General features: G+C 39.6%; 1 protein-coding gene across 5 annotated transcripts in view; it reads right to left on the bottom strand.

Moving 5' to 3' along the window:
• Positions 1-27,058, bottom strand: part of rftn1b (raftlin, lipid raft linker 1b) — a 140,398-nt gene that overhangs the window by 98,263 nt on the left and 15,077 nt on the right. For 4 of the 5 annotated variants that reach the window (XM_017309611.1, XM_017309613.1, XM_017309614.1 and 1 more), the window contains one exon: positions 20,385-20,566. In XM_017309611.1, the coding sequence (XP_017165100.1) occupies positions 20,385-20,532 (148 nt within the window). In that variant the 5' untranslated portion in view covers positions 20,533-20,566. The remainder of the gene's footprint in view (positions 1-20,384; positions 20,567-27,058) is intronic. The other variant, XM_017309612.1, reaches the window with a different exon arrangement.

Genomic DNA, 27,058 nt, shown 5'->3' with positions numbered 1-27,058 from the left:
ATAATGTTATAATTATATATTATAATTATAACAGACCTATATGATGTAGAGACCTTTGAACTTTTTTTGCTGTTTAAATGGTTTTATAATTCACGGGTCAGAAACGACCCATAAGACAATCCTTGTATCCTTTGTGGTGTACAGCCCAAATGGAAGCATAAACAAAAAAAGTATCACTTTTTCTAATGATGGGGTCAAAATAGGAAAAGTAATAAAATTTCAAGTCAGAAAAAGATTGTTTAGGGTATTTTTTCTACAGCTAAACATGCTAGTGGGTCACTTTTGACCCTCAAGATAACACAAGGGTTAGAGAAAGTTAAGACGTAGTGATTTTATGTAAGTCTACTCTGATAGCTGTGGATCCCAGTCTACTAATTCTGCAGGTGGACTAAGCTCATGACTGAAATTGCAAACTTTTCTTTCACCCAGTGGTGGAAACTCAGCAACTACTCTATAGTAAAGGTCTGGTCCACTGTTCCATGGCGAGGTCAAACGCCACACTGCTCTACCAAATCCAAGGTTTTGACAGTTGATCCTCCATCCAGACCCTAGAGTTGTTTCCCCAGGGAGGCGAAAAAGTGTCATGCCTCAATAGAGGGAGCAGGCTCCACGGTTCCAGTTCTGTGGTCTGGCTCTCTACACCCAATGTCCTAGTGCTCCATGTAGCGCTGAAAAGCCATGTCAAAGACAAGACAGACCACATCCCTTGGTTCAATGCTGCAAAGGTCATTTTTGAGGTAACACGCTGACCTTTCATCAGATACAGAGGTACCCTAAAAGCAATTCTTCCTTCTGTATGCCTAACATCCTTTGGAAGATTAAATCCTTCTGTTTCACCTGCAAGTCATCTCATCATCCAGATTTGTGCAGATATCCTTTTAAGTCATTTGCCATTTGCAAAATGCCCAGTTGGTGTCAATACAACACATCTCAACCTATTCTTGATATTTTCAAGTTGGAAATGATGAGTAAAATTATTTTTTTCATGGAGGGTGAGACTTTTTAATAAGTTGCGGTTTATTTGTGGCACTACATGCCACTACTGCTTACATTATGAATTAAAGTTTACTTGTGTTTGTGATTAATAATTGTCAATTGCCAACGAGAACCGAGAAAGTCTTGAGATCCAACTGAGCATCGCAGGTCACAATGTGTGCAAAACATAATCGAACATGAAATTACTTACTGAATCCAGCTAGCATTCTGAGGTATCCAGAATTGTATAGCAAACTGAAAAAACCCTGCCCTTCCACTTGCTAAAAAGAAAAGGAATAAAAGTAGGACCACTGGATAGGAGGAAAATGTGAACTCTAAACACTTGTCTGTGAAAAATGTGAAGCCAGAAATAAACAAAACCTTACAGACAGTTAAAATGCCCTTGAGCAAGGTTCTTTATGACCATCGGCACCGACAGAGACAATCTGGCGCTAACTGGCACCAGACTGCGGTTGAACTGGGAAGTTTCCAGGTCTCTATGTCCGTAACCGAGTGACTATCAATGATTTTCCTGAATGAAAGCAAACTGCCGATATTTTCTAGGAACATAAAGACAAGACAAAGAACTTTAATTGCGCACTAAAAGCTGATGTAATTGCTTTATCTTTGTCTAGACAGAACATCTAAGGCAGCTTAGACAAATTTTGGAAAACATACACATCTCTAAATCTCTGCCTGGTTCTCTTGTAGAAGCTTTTACGGGAGATGGGGAAGTGAAGCGAGCCAGGTTCATCTGTTATTCGCTTCACTTAATGACTGGACTGTATTTTGAAGCCACGCGGCTAAATGAAAAGGCGCAGGATGTCTTGATGGGAGAAAACTACATGTAATTTGTTCAGGCAGTAAAAAGGTTTATATAGAGAGAGAATGAAAGGTCTGCGTCTTCCCCCCCCCCCCTACTTCATTCTCTGTCTCGCTTTCTTTTTTTCTGAGGAATTCAAGTGTGCCTCCATCAACAGTCTTCTGACAGGAGGCCTCCAGAGTGCGTTTTGTCCGCTCGACGCCACCTCCTCTGCTGACAGACTTCAGTTGCCTGGAGACGTCGCCTGAGAGATAAGCTGTGGTAATTGAGCAGGTTGTTGATCAAAGCCGTGGACTGCTAAACAAGGGTGCATTCGGGCTCCGCACGCTGCTCTTACTTCCTGTTCTCTGCTAACACCATGTTGCACCCCAACATTATCCCCCTGTCAAAATTACATTTACAGCATCTTCTGCCAGGACGTGTCTCCTTGATTGGGAGGGAGGTTTCCTGACATTTGCAATGCAAAAGAGTGCATATCTGAATTTTAAAGCACAGATCTGAACTGATTAAGCTGTGTGATGGGCTTTAGGTGTTTGGATGCTACCACAGGTCTGCCATTAGATGCTTTGTGTTGTTGATTGTGGTGCATAATTTACTCTGAAGGCTGCAGTCAGTGCACTGTAGATGAACTGAAGAAAGTCATACTCAGTTTCTGGCTCTGTTGCAGAACTACTTCAAAAAAAAAAGAAAACTTAGCTTCTACTGATATTGTTTACTTGTAGATCAAATGTTAAAGCAAATATTTCTTTAAAGGGGATATGATTTGCAAAATTTGCATCTTGTAGATTTTTCTACTTCCATTTGGGTTTCTACTGCTTCTAACAGCAGCCCAAATCCTTAAAAAAACACCTTAAGATCTTTGGTGTTTGGAAAGTGAGCCGTTTCAAAAACCACCATAATGTAACGTCACAATCGGTAGGTGCTGCCCGTCACCTAGCAACCCCAGCAAAGCCCCGTCTACTACCTAGCAACCCAAGCTGAGTCCAGTACATTTGGTCAGCTGGTTTTAATCCTCAATGAGCTGTACAAGTGTTTTTGTTTTTGACTTACCATCCAGAAACCATTTGCTGCATGCTTGTTGGTTGTGCAGGAGGCCCTACTTCTACTTTTCAAAGATGTATGACTATATAATTGTGAATCTGTTGGCAGCCGTTTTCACGTGCGAGTGTAAACGTTGAGTCTGGGGGGCGTGGCCAGCAGCAGCTTTCTAAATTTAAAGTGATAAGAGGTTCTAGGGTAGATCATTCTGAAAGAAGATGAAAATAGACAGGACTGAGCAGACTGAAATCTCATTATCTAAGAATGATTAGGTACAAAAATAAATAAAAAAACTGTAACGAACATGTTTTGTATAGCCTATAGATCTATCCTAACCTGTTCAAGCAAGCATAATAGGTCACCATTAACTAATCCATACTGTGCTGGTAAAATTGTAGGTAGGTATATACCACAGCTGTGTTGTTTTATTTCTTCACTAAAGCCAGTTTCAGGTTAAGAGCTCAATCAATACAGAGTGTGCAGAACATTTTCTCATCCTAATGTAGCAGCTTCAGAACATCTTTATCACACTGACATCCAACAACTTATCCTGATAGTTAAAGGAGAAGGTGGATTTTTAAAAACGAATTATTCAGTGCTTATTTCACATTTCTTATTAAAATATGGAGAGAAGGAGACTCATTTCCATTTTCATGCATGCCAGGGGGTGACCCTTGTCATTTCCTGGCTCTGATTTCTAAAACATGAGCCTTATTGTAAAGTACCAGAGAAGATGCAGGCAATTTACAGATGCAGGCAGAATATCTTCTGTCAATGTTGCAGCTAATCTTAATGGAAAACTGTCTGTTAGCCGTCTCTGGTCAGCAGATGAGTTTTGCCAGAGTGGAAATTATCATGCATCACATGGCGGAAGCAACTTCCAGAGGATATTAGACTTAATGGGGCTTTTACCTTTTGTAAATCCAGGTGAAAATTTCTAGCATGTGAAGACTGAATGCCCATTACATTCAGTCTCTTCCTTCTTTTATTCACCTTTAAAGCATCAGTTTTTTTAGGTAATGTTTTTCACGTTTTTAGAAGGATAAAGCGACTTAACCATTTTACATGCAAGAAGAAACACAGATAAATGCAGTTTATTCCAGTTAAAATTTTAAAAGTTGAGAATCAGTCCAATTAAATGTTTGTGCAGCCCTAGTACTAACATTTAATATTCTCTCAGAAACATTTTTTGGGTTTTAAGTGGAATTATTCTCACATTACTGTAGGGTTGTTTATCCTTTTTATAACTCCATTTACTTTTAACATTTTAACTATGAATGGATTACAAACTAAAGCTGATAAATCACTGTTGCAGAATTAAATGTAAGATTAAGTTAATGTGCACATGAATTTAGTTTATTTGTCAAACATTAAGACATGCACACTGAGATAGAGACAGAAAAAGAAGATCTTAGCTTGTTTTCTTTACCATTTAAACAGTTTGACTCCTCAGGCAAAACAAAAGCCGTTGATGGGGAAGAACCCAAAATGCCAAATCAGATTCTCTTCAAGTTTTCGGCTCAGCCCTGTTGGTATGAAGGTATCAAACAAAAGCAATTTATACCTGCACACAGAGTCTCACCTTCCAGTGTAACTTGCTGCATGGATGGATGTATAGACAACACATTTGATTATTGAATAAATCAAAAAATTAATCAGCACAGCCACCTTAAACATCAGAGAAAATCATATTCATTTGTTCTGAATGTACTAAATCTAAATCCAATTGAGAATTTGTGGCAAGACCTAAAAATTCATGTTCACAAGTGCATAGTGTCTCTGTACAAAGATTGAGCTTTTGCAAGTTTCAAAATTAAACGGGCAAAGATTAAAGCCTCTCGATGCCAAAGGAGACACGCCACAGAAAACTAAGAGCTGTAATTGTGTGATTGCAGGAAGAAGTGATTTCACAAAGCATTGACTGCAGGGTATAAATACAAAAGAACATCACATTTAAAATCCCATTAAAATACATTAAAGTTTGTGAGTGTAACAAGAAATAGTGGAAAACTTCAGGAGGCGTGAAGAACTGTAACTTTTCTTCTCTGAACCTGCAGCAATACTTTTACTACCAAACCGAAATCATCTCCTAAGGGAGTAATGAAGGCCAGAAAAGGGTCTTTATTAATCCTTTAACATGGATCAATGAAACTGTTAAAGGTAAAGGACTAAAATACCAATAAAAACAGATTAAAGCTGCCCCTAAACATCAGTGTTACTCTGCAAATGTGTCTCTTAAAGGCTCAACCAGCCAACTGTCACCCAGTTTCAACACTCACTTGAAAACATCAACAAATCGCTGAATAGTTTCAGGCTTACAAAGATTTTCCTCTATGAAACGGTTTAAGGGTCTTCTTTCTTTCTTTCCTGCTTTCTTTCTTTCTTTCTTTCTTTCTTTCCTGCTTTCTTTCTTTCTTTCTTTCTTTCTTTCTGTTGGTGTCAAGTCTGTTTCCGCTTGCTTCTCTCCATCCCTCTACTTTTTTTCAGATGTGCATTCAGGATATGACCAGAGCTCAAAGTTTCTGAGTAATGTTCTGTTTGAGAAAATTACTTCCATTGTTGTGATTATTTTTGTTTTTGTCTTTGATTCTGCAACAGCGGTGCAACTCCATGCATTTCTCTTGCATCTTTTCATTCATTTTTCTATGCAACAGCCCTGATCCTGATCTACATTTCATTTCTTCATGTTTTATTTCTAAGCAGTCAGACATAATTGATGATTAGTTTTCCAGACATTCAGGAGGTTGTTTTGTTGTTTTTACATTTCTTTATTTTTAGTTACTCTTTTTCTTTTTAAGGAATGTCTGTTTGGGTTTGTTTCTTTTTCTTTAGCCTATTTTCAGGATTCACGGGGATAAATGGTAATTTTACATATTTATTTATTTGACTTATTTATTTGATTGTGAGGCATAACTGGCGAAGCGCTGACTGCTCTGGATTTTGATGCTCAAATATATTTCATATATTTAAATTTTGACATCATCATGTAACAGTTAATTTTTTCTAGTTTTGGACCTTTCAATCCAATTTTTTTGCGTGGTTCAGAATTAATCAATCACAATTATATTCAACTATGGACAAAATAAGCAACATTTTTAATTCTAAAATCCTTCTTACCCCGGTTCTGCTCTGAACACTTCACATCGCCCATTTCCATTTTTTTGTAGTAATTCCTCCATTGTCCATCTTTATATAATTATTTTACACTTGCTTTCCATTCATCTCTCAAACATTATTTAAGGCTGTCAAGATACCAATGTTTTTTTTTAAATTACATTTTCTGTCATACTGTTCCTAGGGTTGAAAATACTTTTAATGAGATCCGTAGAAATTTTACAACTGTCATTTTTCTACGACTGTCAGAAGCAGAAAGTATTTTGACACTTCCTACTTGTTGTTTCAAATTGCCAGTCAGACGGTTGAAAAAAAAATGCTACTAAAGCTTCCCCTTGCTTACAAGAAAGATAAATTCAGCTGTGTGTGGTAATGAAAAACAATCATGTCCTGGAAACTACAAGGGGCGCCATCAGTCACTCTTAAAATAACTGTATGAGCACACAGACCTGATTACTGACTTGTTTTACTTGTGTAACCATGTAAAATGGACAGGAATAATGGATTACTATTGTGTGTTATACTTTCTTGAAAACCACAACTTGACAGGTTTTAATAAATTTGCATAAATCTGCATCTCAAAATAACAAATATCCAACATAGATAATATTAGAATTAACTGAAAAGAATGGAAATCTAACACTGCCAGGCATCAAACCTGATCTGTCCCCAAAGAAAAAATCACAGTTTAGCATTAAAAGCCTGAGAAGTTATTGCAAGTCATCTCATGAGGATCATTAACGTCTCCTCCGAGTTTATGACCAATCAGTTCAGCTGCTGTTTCAGAGTCAACTAAAGCTGCAAAAAGAAAGTTAATTTCAGCCCTTTCCAACAAAAAAGCCACATATCATCTCATCCTAATTCCCTCTTTGAGGAGGAGGAAAATGGATGGTTGGTTTCAGGCTGGGCCGCTGGGATTTACAGACAGAGGCATATGCTAATAGAAACGCAGAACTAATCCATCACTGGCTCTCTTCAGAAATAATTAAGTCAAAAATTATAGAAAGCCCCCGCTCCGGCACTTTAATCTCGCTGCAGATGGGGACCCCACTGATCAACAGGTGGCCTCTCCTAGTATGAACCTTCATCCCACCACTGTCATCCGAGTCTGCTGAAACAATGGTGGACACACATCCGAGTGAAATACCAGACGGCTGCGTAATTATGATGGAGCGTGTGTGAATGATACTCATTTCATAATTAACCATCTACTGGGCATCTGTGACACCTGTGTCTGTCTTTTGTCTGCAGTTAAAACAATAGGCTGAAAATTAGATGCGTTCCAAAGGTGGCCTCGAATTTTCAAAGTTTCTGTTTTGGGTGAAAAACAAAACTAAAAACCGAGTTGGTTTCTTTTTGTTTTGTTCGGAAAAGAGAAAAATCACTTTTTGCAAAACAGATGCAAAGAAAGTACACCCTCTTTCAACTTCAGAAGTCTGATTTTTAGGAAAAAATAAAATACTAATCTGGTTTTTACCAGGTTATGGAAATTATCTCAATCTAACCTCAAGTGTCTAAAATGCACAAAAAAGTTTTTACTTATCAAAGATGGCAAAAAAAATAACATATGCATGTGTAAAGGACACCTTTAGTGCATCCTGGCTGCTTCCACTGAATCTGATCAATATTAGTGAGACAACTTCTAACCCCGTATTTGTACTACTTGTGTCTCTGCTCTACTGTGCACTTGTTTTGGTGATTTTCTCAAGATGGAAAGACATAAGCAGTCTTGCTCTTTCCAGGAATAGAAATCCCAGGAAATTGACTGCAAGTTCAACCAATTTTATGCAATGAAAAACTCAGGAACTTCATGAAAATAAAAAATAAGTTTCTTTGGTTAGGACGAAGGAGAAACACTATAGATTTCATCCCTATACCAACATATCAACACCAGATACTTCATACTTCCTAAGACCTACTATTAGTGTCATTTGTAATTAGCTTACATCATTATTTTAACCTAAAAAAAACTAGCAAACAAGCAAAGATGTCCTAATTAATTTGCATACAAAGACGTATTTTAGCGTAGCATATTAATTTAACTTTTCAAAAGGGTTCGGGTTAGTGTTTTTATAGGTTTGATGTAAATAATTTTTCAGCCTTTGTGAAGACCGGACCATTATTAAATATGATCTAAGACATAAAATCCCTAAATCAAGAGGATGTACTTGCAGACTTACAGTAAATGTCACACAGCCAATTGTGAAAATAAGCTTATTCCCTCGCTGCAGCACCTTGTGTACACATATAATCATAAAGTATCGGGTCTAGCTCATCAGGAGGGTATTGGCCTCATCAGAGAAGAATAGAAAATTCTCCCTCCATGTTGCAGCTGGGGATGATGAACTCTGATTGCTTTTCCCTCATCTCTCCTCCATCACTGCAAATTCATCACACTCACAAATCGCTTTCTGCATGCCCACGTGGGTGTTAGTGCAATCACACCGTAATGTGCGCGCTAATCGACCCCAATCAGCACCTTGTTTATGACTGCCGCCCCTTGATGGGACGAGTTGGAAACAGAAGCAGGTCTTACTCGTCTCCTGTTTCAATCTGACTGTCTCTGCACATTCTGAGTGAAATAGAACAATTTGCACTGGATTTTCTCAGAATTTTCAAATCCATTTGTGAAATACATGAACAAAAGTGCATCTTGTTTCTCATTGACGCTGTGACTCTTAACAGGGGAGCTGAGAGTCTGGTGTCAACAGAGGGGTGGTGCTGCAGAAATAGGAAACCTACATGCCAGATCGGTCAAACTAGAGTGAATTTCAAACATGCTTTTGATAAATGCTTGGCGCCCGGTTCCTAACACACCCACTGGGAAGGGTACGGGCAACATCAGAGGGTCTGAATCAGGGAGCTGGAACCGGTTAATGGAAGTGGGAATAGATGCTGGAACACGGACAAAACCAAACACAACAAAACATAATAATTTCTCTAAATCACTGTCTCTTTTTTTTAACTAAACAGACACACGCTTGTAATATTAACCTGGAGTAAAAGGTGAACATCCACCAATTCCTCCACCCACAAAACGACAGGAAAATAGGTGATGTTTTCCTCAGGTCTGGGTTTTTTCAGTTTGCAATTTTTGCAACATAGATATTTGATGTTTTATGAATTTTAGTAGGCTGTTTGAAGGACACAGACCTGCTTATCAAGCACTCTATTTTATACCTGAAAGGTTCAGGAAGGGAAATAAATACCCACCCAGTCAGTCGGTCAGTCAAAGTTATTTATTACCTGTCAGTCTTCAGTGAATGTTTACTGACTTGTAGCAAAATCTGACATCAGAACTATTTCTTTCACATTAATATACAGTCATAATAAGATGAAAGCACACCTTAATCTTAAAAAAAAAAACCTATAGCATTGATCTCTAATCATTAAAATTGTATCTAAAATCCTCAGAAATAACAGATCTCTCGGTTTCACAGTTTTTTGGGGATTATTCTCTTGTTGATGAGCTAAGCTGTTGTACAGACAGCTTCAAATTTCACTTGTTAATACTTTAATGTACAGAAAGGTTCATTGTTGCGACACAATCATTGACTAGAAGGCTTCCAGCTGAGAAATAAGTGCAGACTATCTCGCAGACTATCTCGCCTTCACCCTCATGATTGATAGTTATCATAAGTTATTTGAGCTGGTCTGAAGTTTGTATTTCTCTAAACCAGGTGTTAACATGTCAAATGGACTGTCTTTATCTATTAAGCAAAAACGAAACCAAAACAGGGAATTGAAAAACTGAGTGCCATATAACCCAACAGGTTGTCAGAAACATTAGCAGACGAAGCCCAAACATCTTGTGATATGTTGCATTTGTTTCATAAACATTTACTCAAACAATATTGTTCTCTCATAAGTCCCTTTATAAAAAGAGAGAATTTCTGGTTTAACCTTTGAAAATAATGTTCTGACTGCGATCGAGTGAACTCCATACCAAAAGCCTGGTATAGACCAACATGGTACTTGTATGCTTTTTTTTATTATTATTTATTTCTTTGAGCAGTTAAAGGTCTGAACTTGCTGGTAACTTGCTGGGACATTCACTCCGGTGAAGACTGTCGACTGCCTTAAATGTTTTCCACTCGTGAATAATCTTTCTCGCAGTAGAGTGATTGACTTCAGATTGTGTTCCCACTGAGAACACAGCATGGCCATTCAATACCACACATTCACTGTGCTGTGTTATTGACAGTCTTAATGGAAACGCTCCTGTGAATGCACCAAACCTAATCAAGAATCAACCTTTGTTTTGTTGGCAGGGACTATTATTAAAAAAAATTAAAAAATGAAGGCTTTCATTTCTTTTTCAGATAACTGCTAACAGAAAAAGACACTTTCTCTCATAAAAGTGATTAATGCCAGGTGAAAAACAAGCAATTTAGAGCCTTGAATCACTTCTGTTTACAAGGATGTTGTCGTTGTGAGGACAAAAATTTTCATTTTTTTTCCAATCATGCAAATCATAATCGGAGTATCCAAGGTTGCATGAGCTGCTCTGAAAAGGACAGTTTTACAGGTGGAACAGATTCAGACTGATCAAAATATGACAACGTGTCTCACTGCGGCGAAGAAGAGCACAAATAGTGTCGATATCATTAACAGTCATAAGATTTTTAGAGTATTCTCCAAGCTTTCTTTCTGTCAACAAAATTACAGGAGGGCTGGTGGTGTCATTTTGCACATTTCCACGTTGGGAGGAATCAACATTTCATTTTGGCTGAGAGATTGCGTGACACGTTTATGAGAAGAAAAAACAAAACGTTGAACCTCTTATGCTCATAAAATCACCTCTTATGCTCATAAAAATGTCAAGCAGGCTTTTCCTCGCAGCATCAAGCCTGTTTATGTTTTGGTCCCTTTATCCAGTTATATCGTCTTCGCTTTCCCCAAATCAGTAAAACTTTGTGATCTTATAAAAAATATCAAAAGATTTATACATCATTTCACATCTGAAGGAGGAGATTATGCCTGCCAATTATGTTGAAGAGGAAATAAAAAATTGTGTCATAAAGATGTTTGTCATTGAACAATTTACTGACTAACAATTATTTAATAAAAAGCTTTAAGCATCTACATCTTAACCACTTAAACACTTTAACCTTGTTCTGTAGTGCTATATATCGACGCTACAGAAACGTACTACTGAAGAGCACTGTTTTTTTTTTTTTCACAGACAAAAGTAAAAATGTTAGCAGTTGTTGCACAATAGAGAACAGAGATAAAGAATTACATCGTACTTATTGTCACTTTTCTGTTTAAATAAAAGCAGTTAGGTCTGGCTACACATTTTGTTTTAAATATCTGTGCTCATGCGGAGAAAGTTTTCTTTTAGTTACTTGGAATGTGTAAGCAGAACAGCCATTTGTGACTAACAAATGACTAACAACGTTGATTCCTTAAAGTGTTTTTGTCTGTGTTTGTCCATTTAACCCACCTTCAAAAGAAATGCATTCAAAGAAATCTCTGTGATCCATATTTCACAAAGATGTTTCAAGGTTGGAAGTTGAACAAACTTATAAATTGAAAGCTTTGATTATTGTTTCACCTTTCTTCTTCACCACAACGCACAGGAGCAGCACAATCTCTCCATCTCCCACTCCATCCTACGTCCACAAGTGAACAGGACACTAAGACACTTGAACTCCTCCACCTGAGGCGGAGAGTGGCTCCTCACCCAGAGGACGCAGCCGACAGCCGTGGCCTCAGGCAAGTGTTAGCTCACATCTTTCTCACCGTTTTCTGCGACATTCTTCTCGTTTCAAAGCAGCAGTTTAGCTGTTATAATTTCTACATTCTTCACACTTCTCTCTTCGTGCAACCTGCTATTTCTGTGAACAAAGTGTTTGTGTAATTCCTTTAGAAGATGTGACAAATGGCGTGTGAATCCCCTCGCTTCAGCATGGAAGAACAAAGAGCCCGAAGTGGAAAAACTGAGTAAAGATCAGAGCTGCCGTTATTCCTCTCAGGAGCTTTAGGTATTGTCCAGCAGTAAACATGAGCAAACTCCATCTGTTTTGACCTTGCTTAATAGTGTTAGCCCTCTGAGATCTGAGGCTGAACCTTAAAACATATTTTCTTTTGTCCACTTGGCAGGAAGGGAGTTCAAAGCTGAGGTCACTTCCTGTATATCCACTTTTTGCCGCCTCTCAGGCTTCTTGGCATCTAAAAATAGCTGAGAAAGATCCTCTACCCTATCACGCACACATAAATACATTTGTTCCTCTATGGGAGGTGCTTTCAGGGGCAGGCTGCAGACCGGCGGAGGTGTTTTGTTAAATTTAGACTGTTTGCTCTTCTGCTGTGGAGACCCTGATTGCATTTCGACACAATCAATACTGGCATATTGGATCTGAGTGAGAGGGCAATAAGAGCCAATAAAGCTTTGAGGGGGCGCTCAGGCGTATTTTCTGTCAGGCAGGCGGGGAAAAAACAGCATGTTAGACCTACAGGCCATGTTGGAGGATGAAACAAGCAGGAAGTCTGGATGAAATGCAGCAGAAGTACAAACAAACCTAAACACAAGACAAACCGACATGCACCGAGACAAGAGTCTGCAGACAATGTCACACGAGTACATTTGTACACACACACACAACACAAACACTTCCTATCGTGGCTTAAATCTCCCTCCCTTCATTTCCTCTCTACTCATGACACTCAGTTAATCGTCTAATGACGTAGATTCCTGACCGAGAATGCAAAGTTTAGATCTCAAAATTAAAAACCCACATCGCCCCAGGGTGTGTTGTTACATTGATGCAGAGGGACTGACGATAAGCGTTATTAAGAAATCCCAGTTATGACGGGAATCTCAGACATCTCAGAGGATTTCAGAAAACAAATGCTCAACACATCCAAAAGTGTCTCTGAATCTTATTTGTTGTTTTGCACCTGCTCTCCCGCTTTGTATTCCTCCATCCTTCTGACCCTTTATCTTATTTCCAATAAAAAACTGGCACGCAGCTGCGAAACCCGCGCTGCTTTCAGAACCAAACAGCCCGAATCAAATCATGGCAAAGATATCTCTCTGCGTGAGCAAAATTACATTTCGTTCACAAACACGGCACATTTGAAAACATGACAAAATGAGCTTATCTTAAACATACTGCTGAGCAGAAGGGAAAGAGGAAGGAGCCGGGCAGAAAATCTGTGTTTCCTGTTGCTCAGAACTTTGTCAGCAGTTGCAGCTGTTGAGCCTGCTGAGATCCGGCCCTGTCACAAGCCTCAAACGCTGCTGTTACATCTGTGTCAGTAAACAACCAGTCGGTGCCTTTTTTTGCCGGAGAAATCTGAAATAAAATCCAAGTCATTCAGAGTCCAGCTGAGCGTAGATCGAACCAAGAAGAGATGATACTAACCTAAATTTGCACCATTGCCTTGGTATTCCATATTAACACAGATTTACGCATTGCCGCCTGTGAAGCACAGAGCTTCACAATTAATGTTTGTTTTATTTCCCTGTCAGATTTCACCCCGAGTCTAAATCAATTTATAAGTCTGCAAGAAGTCCAAACAAAACACAGAATTTCTGTGGTAGATTATTTCAAATCTTTATCCTTCAGCTTAATTTAACACATACTCAAACATTTATTTTTCATTTCATTTTAACTGCTTTAAGTGATTTTGAAAATAATAAGAATACATTTGCAGAAGTCCAATCTAGAGGGATCAATAAACCAACAGTAATGTTTTTGGATAGTGGAAGAAAACCGGAGTACCCAGAGAGAAACCATGCAGGCAAAGGGAGAACCTGGAAACTCCATGCAGAAAGACCCAAAACCAAGATTCAAACCCAGAAAATTATTAATTATCCTGGAGTCCAAGCAGTTCTTTGCAATATTGATATTTCATACAATTATATTGATAAAGAGACATTTGCCGCCCCAGTTTTCTATAGAAATCACCATTCAATAATTGATTTTAAGCAGCTGAAAGATCAATGTGTTTATACAGAAAGAAAAAGTTTACTCTTGCTCTTGTTTATGTGCTGTAGCACAGCTGGCTTGTGCAGGAACACTGAACACCTGCAGTTAAAAACGCCATTGAATCTTCTTCACTTATTGCCTTGGAATAAGTTTTCTGTTCTTGGCTGTAAACTGTCTGACCTACAATATAACAATGCAGGGAATGAGTCAGATTGAAAGATAAAGGAGGCTAAGGGCAGAAATTATAATATTAAATTTTCAATGTTGTGGGTCGGAAAAGCTCAAATGAATTAGAATAAAGAAAGTTAATTTATCTGAGTGCAGGAAATATTTGGACAAAAAATGGGTCAGTGTCCACTTTTTTAAAAAATGGGGGAAATATGATTCAACAATCACTGTTACTTTAGAACCAAAGTCAGATTTTCTCTTAAAGTTATTCAGTCCTGGGTTGTTCCTTTAACAAAACACTGAACACTGTGTAGCCATCAGGTAGATGGTTGGGCAGAAAATAATTTAAAATTCAACCAGTGTTGTAAGAAAAGTTTGAAACGCTTACAGAAAGTCTGGAATAATTTTAATTTAAAAAAGTTATCATAAAACTCAGACAAGTATTAGGGAAGAACATATAATCAAATTCAGAGTGGGTTAATACTAAAGAATATTAATATGCATCTTTTATTTTTCATAAACATGGTGGTAAACATCAAATGCATTACATGAAGTAAAGACTACTGAAAGATTTAACAGAAATGAGCAAAAATTCAGGCTGCACAGTGGCGCTGTTGGTAGAGCTGTTGCCTTGCAGCAAGAAGGTTCTGGGTTCGATTCCTGGCCCCGGTCTTTCTGCATGGAGTTTGCATGTTCTCCCTGTGCATGCGTGGGTTTTCTCCAGGTACTCCGGCTTCCTCCCACAGTCCAAAAACATGACTTTCAGGTTAATTGGCCTCTCCAAATTGTCCCTAGGTGTGAGTGTGTGTGTGTGTGTGTGTGTGAGTGTGTGTGTGTGTGTGTGTGTGTGTGTGTGCATGGKTGTTTGTCCTGTGTGTCTCTGTGTTGCCCTGTGACAGACTGGCGACCTGTCCAGGTGACCATGCCTCTCGCCTGGAACGTTAGCTGGAGAGGCAACAGCACCTCTCCTGACCCCACTGAGGGACAAGGGTGTAAAGAAAATGGATGGAGCAAGAATGTACTCACTTGTTAAAAAACAAGTAAACATGTCAAACCTTTGCTTGCATCCCAAGACAAAAAAAAGTAAGAGCAAAACCCCAGGTGTTTGCAAAGCATCATAGCCATTGCAAATCGGTAAAATAAATAAAAACAACCCTAATATTCTAATCCATTGTTTTATCCAACCCAAATCACCGTTTGGTTCATATTCTGCTCAGTTTGGCTGCATCTAACCTAAAATCGTGTTTTTATTCCTGCTGCAGAGCCAAACCTTGGGCTCTGGAGCTATAATGGAAATCTAATGTAAAAACCACATGACCGTGAATTCAGTCTTCAATGTCATTCTCCCCTTCAATAACTGTGATTCAATTCCACCTCTCAAGCTGAGGAGCCGGAGGATAAATCCGGGCTTCCCCACCATCCAGCAACTAATCTCCCCTCGGAAAAGCAACTCTGCCGCTTGTCGGTCCTGCTGACCCTTCCTGCTGCTCAGTCTTACGTTTAAGAGGAATAATAGACGGAGGATTGGGACGGATGGGGGGGCTTCTCAGTCACCTGCCACCACTGCTACAGCTCATATTAACAAGGGGACTCTGGGCTCCGGGGGCTTTGCATATAAATGAGGTGTCTCGTTCCTGAGATGATATCAAACGCTGTGTGTGCCTGGATCTGGGTCCGTGTGTGAGCGCGTCCTAACCGGCATCCATGTCCGCCGCAACATCTTTATTTTCGCAGTATTCCCCGCGCGTACGGAGCTGCAGACATCCTGCATATTGAGCAAGTTTTCAATGTTTCAATTCCTCCTGGCGTTTTAAACATCTGAAAATCACATCGTGGAAAATAACATCCCAGAGTCGACAGCGCTCGCATTTAGAGTGAAATGGTCGCTTTCCACACCATCTAACACGGGAACAGCCGAGCGCTTCCTAGACTCCCCGTGGGGTCATGATCTCAATATCTAACAAACTCCGTTTCGGTTTTTGCCTGTGTTTTTTTTTTAAGAGTTGAATGGTTGAATCCGGACGGCCTTGAAACTGAACATCAGCTCATTGGTGGGCCCACGCTGATATTCAGAACGGGTTTATTACACGCAGCTCTTCACCAATTTACCTCGTCTCTCATCAGTGTTTCTGCGCTGAAAAGTGTTATTTTTATACATTTGGCGACTGGTGACTAACCTGCGGGGACACTGTGGCGGTGGCAGCAGCAGCAGCAGCCCTGCTATGATCTAATTCTGTGGCGAGCAATTACAGCAAACATTATTCATGGTGCAGAAGTGGAGTGAACCGAGCATCATGAGGCTGCACTCTGCAGTTTGTGAGGAAAACGGGAAACAAAACATTTCCTGTGAAATATGTTGAGGCAGAGTTCTGCTGCTTCTCTACATTTAGAGAGATATTTTGCTCTTTATGAGCATATGTGGCACGCTGTGGAAAAACCAAGAACAAGTCACCTAAGCAGAAAAGGAAGGGGGGCCGGGGGAAATCAGCCTTCAACTTCTGATAAAATAGTGACTTTTGGGGAATTTGCAAAATATACTAGTTGAAGTTATAAAGAAACCATTCCAATCATAATCATAAACACTGTTTGAATTCAACTTGCTCACAGAGTAAATCTGACTGTCAGGCATTTGAGTTTTCTGGGGAGATAAAACTCACAGCTGATTAACATACCGGCTTTATTTGGCTCTTTACACACTTTTGGTTTTGGCCAAGAAGCTGCACGTTTGAAAGGAACAGACAGATACTTGACATCGCAGTCACAACAATATCCATAACTTTCTAAATGCTAAGAGAAGAAAAGGTAATTGTTCACTTGGGAGACTGTGATGCAGCCACAAACTTTCTCCAGAGTTTATGTACAACATGCAAATGAATCCTAGCAGCAGAAAGACAGAGGCAGTCCTTACTTTGTAGATAACAATAAAGATAAGAAAATAAAATAAGCCAGCACCATTTGCATGATCAGAAGCACTATAATGTACTAGAAACTTTTCAGTTTCTCCTTTTACAATGCAGAATTAACATACTGATTAGTCGACATGGTATCTTAAAGCAATGCAATTTATTATTTAACACAAAAGTAAGTTTAATTACCCAAAATGTAAAAACAATCAACTTGGGATCTGTCTTTAGCTAACTATGTGAAAGTCAGTATTCATGGCCCTCCAGCTCTACAGTAGCCACCACTGCCTGTTTTCTTATTCATAATCTTTGAATGTGCTTAAATATTTTACAGGTTTCCTGTAGAAAAAAGTCAGACACATGAATCAGTACCTTCACTTTGGTACATGGTACAGAGTAATTACAGCCACGAGTTACACACTAACCCTTCAACCTGAAAATCTGCTGAATGCATGAAATATTTCACACTCTGGGGCCACATGTACGTACATATTTCTTTAATTTAATGTGCTCCACTGGGAAGCCAGCAAACACACACGTTACAAAGAAGGAAATATAGACTGGCAGTGGCTAAAAGGAAACTGATTACTATAAGGTCTGAACCCCCACCATTATTGAGGCTAATAATAAAAAACTGGTCATGAATCACACACACACACACACACGCACACACCTACACACACACACACACACACACACACACACACACACACACTCTGTTATAATGAGGCACCCAGTCTGTGCCCCGCCCTCATGTCAGGTCCCAGAGGATGTCTGGCCCCCCGGACGTTCCTCGGCTCCTTCATCCATCCACCTCGTCCACCTCGCAAAGTAATGGAGACTAATCAACTGTCAGGATGAGCACACAACACACTACATCTCCCTGCTTCCTGTGGCACCCCCCTGTCCCCACAACAAACCTCCACCCAGCCCCCACCCACCACCACTTTAGCCATAGCTCTTGGGGCCAGAAATAACTGAGCGATGGCTATATATACCAGTCAGGCTCCTCCTCCACCTGGTGCATTTATTTCCCATTAACTTACCTCAGCCTTTGTGACCTCCATTATATGTTTAACCCTAATCTCACTCTAATACCATGCCTAAACCTATATTAACCCAGACCTTACTCCAGCAGGCTTTCTGTCTTCTGTAATAAAGGATAATCAGAGAGGGACAGGAAAATGGCGTGTTTATCAATCCATCCATCTTCTATACCTGCCTAATCCTATTCATGGACCTTGGGGGCTGAGTTCTATCTGAGCAGTCAGCGAGTTTAAAGTGGGGTACAGCCTGTACAGGTCGCCAGTCAATCACACAGCTGACATAAAGACAAAAAGCACACTAAAGGCTCCCCTACATTTCTTGTGACAAATTCCCTCTTTTCCCACAATCCTAATGGATGCTTCAGATAACGGCAGTAAAGCCAATGCTTGCAACTGGTTGTGCCAACTCTCAACCTTATCAGCTTCGAGGTGAACGCTGGTTACGGTCAAGAAGTTTACTGTCCAACACCAAGTACGCGGTCGTCAGACTGTCTGTATAAACTCTATAAGTTCAAATGTTGCTACAGCTTTTGAATGTCAGAAATACGTCTTGTAATTAATAGTACTGAGGAGATCTGGGTGTAATTTCAACTTGCAAGTAAAAAGATCCAAGAGCTGACTTCATTTCAGCAAACAGTTCGCAGAAATATAACAGGAGCAGCATTTCTGCATGATGACTGGCAAAATGGTTAAACACCTTCTGAGTCTTGCATGTTCACGACCACAACTGGTTAACACAGTGGAGTAATCGCTCAGAGAATCAGTGAGTTCTGCTAGTGAGCTAGTAATGAAATAAAACCAGGTGAAACAAGTCTGAAAAATGCAAGACATCAGCCTTTAGGACTCAAATGAAAGGATCAAATCCAGCTGTCAACACTTACATTAGCCTACATATGTTAAAGGTCTACTATTTGCTTGGAAGTCAGTTTGTCAGTATAATTTTATACTAAGACTATTAATGTCCATGTGGGACATTATGTCCCCAAAAAACAATAAAATATTAATTTAAATTGAATATTCTGCAAAAATATGAATCCATTAAATACAAATTAAGTAGTAACCTTGCAATTTCGTTGTTTTCAAACTATTCCCTGCATTCTTATCCTGCCTGGAGTTTCCATTTGGAGATTTATGTTTGAATGAAAAATCTAGGTAATTAGTTATTTTGCAAACATATTAATAGAAGGCATCTAATGTATTTCAACCATATTGTATTCTTTCTATTTGTGCCTTTTCTACGTATTTGTTATGCAAACTTTGCTAAGCTTTTTTAAGAAACATTTTGTATTTGAAGCCATGTTTGTTTGTTCTCTCTTTTTACCTCTTTAGTTTGTCGTCACAAGCAAAACCTTAAATAATTTTGACCAAAAACAGTCGTTTTTCTTCTCCTGAAACAATTCAACCTTTCAAATAATTTAATCAAGCTTAATTCATAATGTTGAGCGAATTCTTCACAAGCACCCATGAGTGCTTCTTCCCAGACAATACCAATTCTCCATGTCAGGAAAAAATGGCCACCTTCCATCTTACAAACACCTCTGCTTGGAGAGAGGAAGAAGCAAAGAAGACTCGACCGGCTCCTTTTCTTCGTAACTAGTTGGATACTTTCGTGAAGGAAAGTGTCCAAGCCTTCAGAATATCTTTAGCTGCTTTATAAAACTGACCACTAACCACAATTTCCTCAAGATAAAACTTCTGATCTTGAACAACACACTTTCCAATTAGGTGATGTCCATTTAGTTCGTTTGCATCCCCTACCATGGCAGGACAGACTCTGGTACGCATTATATACGGCCGCCAGCTGGATGTTTGACACAAATTGGTCTGGAAAGTTCTATATCATTAGCACAAATCATGACTGACTAACTGTCAGGAGTGAAATTATAATAGATGCTGCCATAGAGGCAGCAAGCACTAATTAACACTCTGTCATTATGAGAAAATTGTGATGAAAATTATAGCCAGCGTGCTCTTACTCCATGAGACACAGATCCCTTCTGTCCTTAATGTTTTTTCTCCTGGGGATGTGGCATAGTGGCATTTTCAGAGGTCAAATTAATCATACTAGATGTAGCATTAGTTGAATAAGTCCAAACACTGCATAAAGTGAAGATATTGCCCAGCAGAGCTACCGTTCTCACTCTGTTGCCTTATTGTGAAGCAACGTGAATCAGCAGAACCCTCAAAAGAGCAGCTACTCACATCTTTTACCACCTGCCAGAGTAAAATGACAGTAATGCATCTGCTTTATGAGGCTGTAAGGATAACAGATCGATAACAGTGGAAGCTCTGGAGAGTTTATTTTCTCTCTGTGGACATTAGAGGAAGATATGTGGAAATTATCTGCAGGGAGCCGATAAAAGTAAATAGTAGAGCTTACCGTCTTTGCCAATCAGGAAGTCCAGGTACCGGTATGTGTAGGCCACGCCCACCTTGGTCTCCACTTGTGGTCTCTTGAGAGTGGAGTAAATCTTTCCTGGACTGTTCTCGTCTGACGCCGGTTTCATCTTTCGCAGTCCGCAGCCCATGGCTCCACAGTTTGTCAGTCCTACGCAGATCCTGCTGAACACAAGAACAAAAAACAGAAGTTGCTCAACAAAGATCTCCATCAAACATTTGTTTGGTTCCCCCCATTTGGGAGTCTTCACAGCTCCATCTCACCCCACCCCTAAAATCTTCCTCTGTCACAACAACTCTCAACACATCCACCTTCTTTATGTCTCTTCTTTTCCTCCATAACATGTTTTGTACAACATATCTATTGTTCATTGTTCATCCTCTGCATATCTTGGAGATCAACATTATCTCCAAGCGAATCAGAGACGTCCCTGTAATATGAACATTTCTAATCCTGTCAATTTTGATGACTTCTAACAAAAATCTAAACATTTAATCTTCACCTTCTCTCTTTTTTCACTGATGCTGCTTCTAAACAAGGGGTGGGCAACTCCAGGCCTGGAGGCCCGGTCTCCTGCAACTTTTAGATGTGTCTCTACTTCAACACACCTGAGTCAAATAATGAGGTTGTTAGCAGGACTCTGGATAACCTGACTGCAGTTGGGAGGTGATTCAGCTGTTGAATTCAAGTGTGTTGGACCAGGGAGATATCTAAGAGCTGCAGGACACCGGCCCTCCAGGACCAGGATTGCCCACCCCTGCTCTAAACCATACTTACCTTGCAAAAGTATTTCCACTCTGAACACTTCCCCATTTTCTCACATTGCAGTTTCAAATTTCAGTGCATTTCTTTGGGATTTCATGTGGCAGATAAACATTGCATAGTGCATAATTATGGTATTAATAAGAAAGGACAGTGTGTTTGGAAAGGTATTTGTTAAAGTGTGACCTGAATTTGTATTCAGCCATTACAAATCAATAATTTGCACATGTAAATGCTAAGGGGTTTTCTCCATTGCTCTTTGCAAGTGAATTTGAAATTCCACAGATTATAAATTGGATTTAAGTTTGTGCTTTGAGTTACAGGAATAAACTTTGATTCCACTGTAGCTCAGTATGTTTAGGATCATTGAACCTCTGTCAGTCTTTTGCATTTTCTAACAAGTTTTCATCTCAAATTGCCATCCATTTAGTTCAGTCTGCCTTCCGATCAACTTTGACACACTTTCCTATAACCCAATAAAAAAAAAAAAGCTTGCCAACGGCTTAGCAGATATTTTGCCTCCATGTTTCATCACGATGTTAGTGCTGCTTGAAGTAAATGACGGAACAATAAATTATGCTCTCTACCAAGTTTAAGGCATCCAGCCATCGATGCCTTGAACTTGGGTTTTGCTAGAGGAGCAGTGATCAAAAGTACACCAGCAAATCAACCTCTGAATGACTATCAAGGAAAAAATTGACAATTTCGAAGTGGAAAAGTCTTTTCTACGTACCTTAAACATTTCACATTTGTTCATAAATCCTCGTGTGTGGTTGAATAAAAACAATTTGTAAAAGAAACATGCAAAAAACCCTCTGCTACTAAAGCAGATGCTTGACGTCACTGGTTACTTTTTCACAGCACCGTATACCTCATTGACTACGGCAACAGGCAGATATGATACAGCCACAACATTATTATTGTTGCCCTTTTCAAGAAGATAATTCAATAAAATGATGGAGTTAGGTTAAGAGAAAGGCTACTCAACAACCTGAACATCTGAAGGTCAACGAAAACACATTTACACTATATCACAGAATCAGTTCAGTTCTACTGCTGGCAGTGATTTCTGGGAAATAAATCTATTGGAAAGGAAATAAGAACACAGCACAAGAAGACTAAAACACAGCTCCATGTTAGGGGTGGGCAATACGGACTAAAAGCTGATAAGAATAATTTATCACCACTTTTTTAGGCAACTGATTGCTGTGTCCAAGTATCACAGCATTTATAGACCCACAAACTCAAATACTGCTTTAAAAACCATTCCTACTTGTAACACGCCTCTTAAAGACACCACAAAGAAATGCAAACAGTGATATTTAGTTATATTTTCAAATGTACTAACACTTTCACTTAAGCACTGGAGAAAACAGTCAGAATAACAACCCTGACAATACAGCCTGACGATGGAAATGATTGAGCCAATGGATTTGGCACAGGACTCTGGACCTCAAGAACCGGAGTTTAAAATCCTTGTGTTTGTAGTTCTGGATCTCTCAATCACTTGCAAAGGGAGGCGACCTGGAGTCATTTTTATCAGATGACTGAGCCACCGAGGCGAACGTCTCATTCCAGAGGAGCAGGGGCTCTTCTCCAAGCCATCCTTTAAAGAATATTTGAAGAATAGCAGCATCAGGAGAAGCTGCATTGGTAAAGAAGTGAAAAAGGGCAATTGGACTGAAATAATAAACGTGTCATTTCCACTGGACTCACTGCAGTGTTTTTCAACTGAAACACTGAGTGCCTTTAAATCTAGACTAAAATCCCACCTGTTTAGAGTTGCTCTTTAAATGCAATCAACAAAAAAATTATCAACAATCTGATATGTGACGACGGCACTTGACAAAATGTTTCAGTTGTCTATGATGCAAAGCACTTTGAAACGCTTTGTTGCTGAAAAGTGCTATGTAAATAAAATGAGATTGTTTGACATTTAGGAGCAAACTGAGATCTTTCAACTGCTGCTTTTTCAGTTCGCTTCAACACAACAACCCCTGTGAAAACTTCGGCAGACACAAGGATAATTAAAAAGTTCCACCTTCGAAGAAACATCAACGGTAAGAGAAACTATTATTACTAGAGGTATGACTACGTTAAACTGATTTGTTCCAGCACATACACTTGTTGAATTACTGTTGACGGCTTGGGTAAATTGAGAAGGGGAGGGGTACTGAATCACGCATGCTTTTGCCTCAGCGTCCTATTGTGTGCGTCTGATTAAACTCCAGACAGAATGGACGGACGAATGGCTGTAGTGCCCTGTGCTTCCACCTCAGCTGATGAGACACCCTCTCTGCTTCTTTATTATGTTCCCATCTAATTATGGAATGTTGCTGGGCCTCAGCAGGATCCAGGCCGGCTGTCGCTTTAGAGCCGACAGGACGGGAAGTAAAGAGGGGGTGGGGGTGATGTAGGAAGGAGTGGGTGGCGAAAAAGGAAACGAGCAGACGGGGGCTCTGTTAATGAGGTGAACAGCGAGAATGGAAAAGGTGAGAATCAATCAAGGGAGAGAGAGGAAGTGCTGGGTGGCCGGGATGGAGACTGTTCATCTAAAAAGATGGGTGGAGGCAGAGGAGGGGAGCGGGCAGCAGGTAATGCATGGCAAGCAGAGTCCAGAGAGAGAAAGAGCAAGCAATTAGAGTGCAGTGAATAGGAAAAGAGGTGATCAGCATATGACAAGAGTGCCGGGAGCAGCAAAAGGAGTGAGAGATGAAGCAAAAGATTCATTACAGTTGTCATGAAAAGCACTGCTTCCTGTGGCTTGAACATGAATGTCTTTGTTGAGCTTTATGAATCACACTCTTATCTCTGCGAGCTCCAGAAATGGATTGAACACTGTTTGGTTTGTAATTAAAAGCGGCAGACATGTATCCACCCCCGACCCTTAGTGTATGTGAACAAAGCTGCAGCGGTGCTAAACAGTGGCTGTGCTTCCATTACAAACATGAGCAAAACTTTCAATATTCTGCCAATTTAAAAAAAAAAAAAAAAAAAGAAAACAACACACAATTTCACAATTGTGGTGTTTCCACAGTAAACAGGAGGAAATGCAATTAAAATCCCCCGTAAACAAGTTTGTTCACATGATAAGTCATAAAAAAAAAGCTGGATTATCCTCCTGCCACTTCCTGTTGTCTTTTTCACCTTTTCTGCCAGTAGTAACATCCGGTTGTTGATCACTATGTATGTGATGCAAAAAAAAATTTTTCCATTGCAGTTTTGGAAATACACTAAGTTTGGTACAAGCAAAAATCCACTTCATTTTGGCTTGATCTGGAGCAAAAGCCTTTTATCAAAAAAACATGAGTTTTTTTTTTTCAAAATTAGTGTGTTTCTATTAAGCAAATTAACTTTTGTAATTTTACAATTATACAGTCAATGGAAGCGCAGCCAGTTTCAAACATGGGATACATCCTTTTCAGCTTTTTTTAAAGCCAGGGCCTCAGAATCTCTAATATCCTGCATATAATTGTTCTTGCAGTTTTTCTAATGTGTTTCTAATGAGTTCCCAAACACAGCAGGAGGGGGTTCTCTGATTATATTAAACATGGATAATCATGCCACCTCTCCCCTTCCTGTAACTTTAGGGAATACCAAAGAAAGGCAATACCACCAAATTAATCCACTTGTTTAAAGAACAAAAATCTAGGCTGTTTGCAATTTTGTGTTCACAGGAAAAACAGCGAGCCACTGTTTGGCTATCAGAATGCTTAACTTTGTTTAGAAACAGAGTTATTCTTTCTGTTGGTACCCTAACATTTCTGTAACTCTTAACTAGCAAACCTCAAACTGACCAACATGTCACAAAGAGCAGAACATACAACTCTGTGGTCATGGGGCCTTTTCCAGAATCAACAGTATATCAGGGTTTTAAAAAGTCCTGGTTGTGAACCGTTTCTGGAGTTACCAGTGAAAGTCTCACAGTGACCAGAGTTTTCTGGTGCTCACAGCAATGGCTGAAGGTTTTATCTTAAACTTTTAGGTCAGAAAGGAAGATAAATTTGAAATCTTTCCGCTCATTTGAAACCTTTGTGGTGTTGGCTTTTATATCAGGGAAGTGCTGCCAACTATATCAGTCAGAGAAAGCAGTGGAGTGACCACCATATTCAAACGCTGCCTCCCCTCTCCCACCTGCTGCTTGAGCTGATAGCCGATTTGCCAGAAGAGGGAAGAAAAGCATGCTCAACATTTCCACTTAAAAGACCACCGGCTGTTTGGCAATGCTTCTAATCGAGGAAAAGTTAAAGAAAAATGTTACTTGGTAAATTAAATACCTAAAGCACACTTTCTCCCGAACCGTGTAGCAGACTGTGACTAGCTAAAATCTACTATTCAACCTTCCAAGTTTGTAAAGTGCAGAAAAAGCAAATGACATACTCTGAGTGAGAAATATGTTTGCTTTGCAATAAGCATTTACTCATTTCCAGCTTTCCAAAACAATCCCTGTCGTATCATTCACATCCTTTAAATTACAAATTGGAGATAGTCGCAGAATGACCAGAATTTGTTTCCACTCCCCCACCTGTTGCTTTGTGACCACAGAAAGAGGAATGAAGTGGAAAAAAAAAATTCCTAAAAATCATTTCCATTTAAAAAACAGATAGTCGGGTGGTTTTAAATGTGGCTTGTTTAGGAGAAACATATAATCATGTCTTGGATACGAGAGGAATCCTGCTACCAATCACCACCAACCTGAAGCTGCATGCTGTCAGCCAACTGGCTAAAGGAAGGGAATTTCTTTAAACTTTTTTAGTTGAAAGAAAGTTGGCTGTTTGGAGATATTTCTAATATGGAAAAATTCCTGTATTTATAGCAAATGAGTTCCACCAATAACTCTTTCAGATAACTATTTTAGGAACATGTCAAGAACAGGCAGCGAGAGTTAGCATGCCTGCCAGCAAAATAAATCAGCCTGCGCCAAGCTCGATCCAAACGCAGGTAACCATCTAATGTCTGCTGGTCAGGCTTCCAACTCTACAGAGAGCAGAACTGCTCTAACCATATATTTTAAAAGCTTTAGGAAAAAGTTTTTTAGAATTAGGATTTCTTTTACAGTGTCTTAACTAGCAAAGATGCTATTGTTTGAGATCGACTTGCAAATCTTGTTTTGCGACTCAGGAGACAAGACCAGTTTAATGTTTAGAGGAAAGTATAATTTGCGGGAGTTGGCACAGTTAAAATCCGATTGTACTCAGAACTGGAAGTTTCCAAATTCCCAGTCGCAAAATTCAACTGGAATGCCCTTCGAAGTCGGATTTCCCACTAGGAAGCTGGAAGTAACTCCATCTATCTCCAGTTTATGACTTGTAAGGCCGACTTTGCATTTCAACACGGTCGCTCCTTGCATAGACAGTAGTGAGATGTGGTGGAAACGTGCTTATTTTAAAAGAGACACACGTAAGAGTGCATTTAAAAATCTATGCTACATGTAGCGCCTGCAACTATAAACTGAACAAATCAAAAGTGACGTTTGCTTATGGAAAGTAGAGCTTAAAATGTTTTATAGAGGTTCTGCAAACAATGTCTCTGGGTGTCGCCAAGTTGAAGTTCCGACTTCTTAACTAGAATATTTTTATCTTGGGTTTGATGTCAAAGAGTTACGACTTCCCAGGTAACTGGAAAGCAGCATTAAAAGCAATTTCCTCCCTCCTCCCCCCATTATTCAGGATGTTGCCCTGCAGTTTACCAGAAAGGATCTCTGGCATCACAGAAAACCAAAAGAATCTCAATTTCCAACTGTTGGATCTCCTCTGTCGCCTGCAGCAACTTGTAAATAACTTTAGTCGTTTCTGCCTCGGCCCTGGGGAGAGACGGCAAAACAAGAATGGCTGGGTGCAGCACAGTCGGCACTGTCATGCAGGCTGAGAGACGCAGGAGATGACGCAGCCAGA

Source organism: Poecilia reticulata, linkage group LG16, assembly GCF_000633615.1.
Source record: "Poecilia reticulata strain Guanapo linkage group LG16, Guppy_female_1.0+MT, whole genome shotgun sequence".
Lineage (NCBI taxonomy): Eukaryota > Metazoa > Chordata > Actinopteri > Cyprinodontiformes > Poeciliidae > Poecilia > Poecilia reticulata.
Note: the sequence above shows the minus strand (reverse complement) of the source record. Positions and strands in the feature narration are given on the sequence as shown.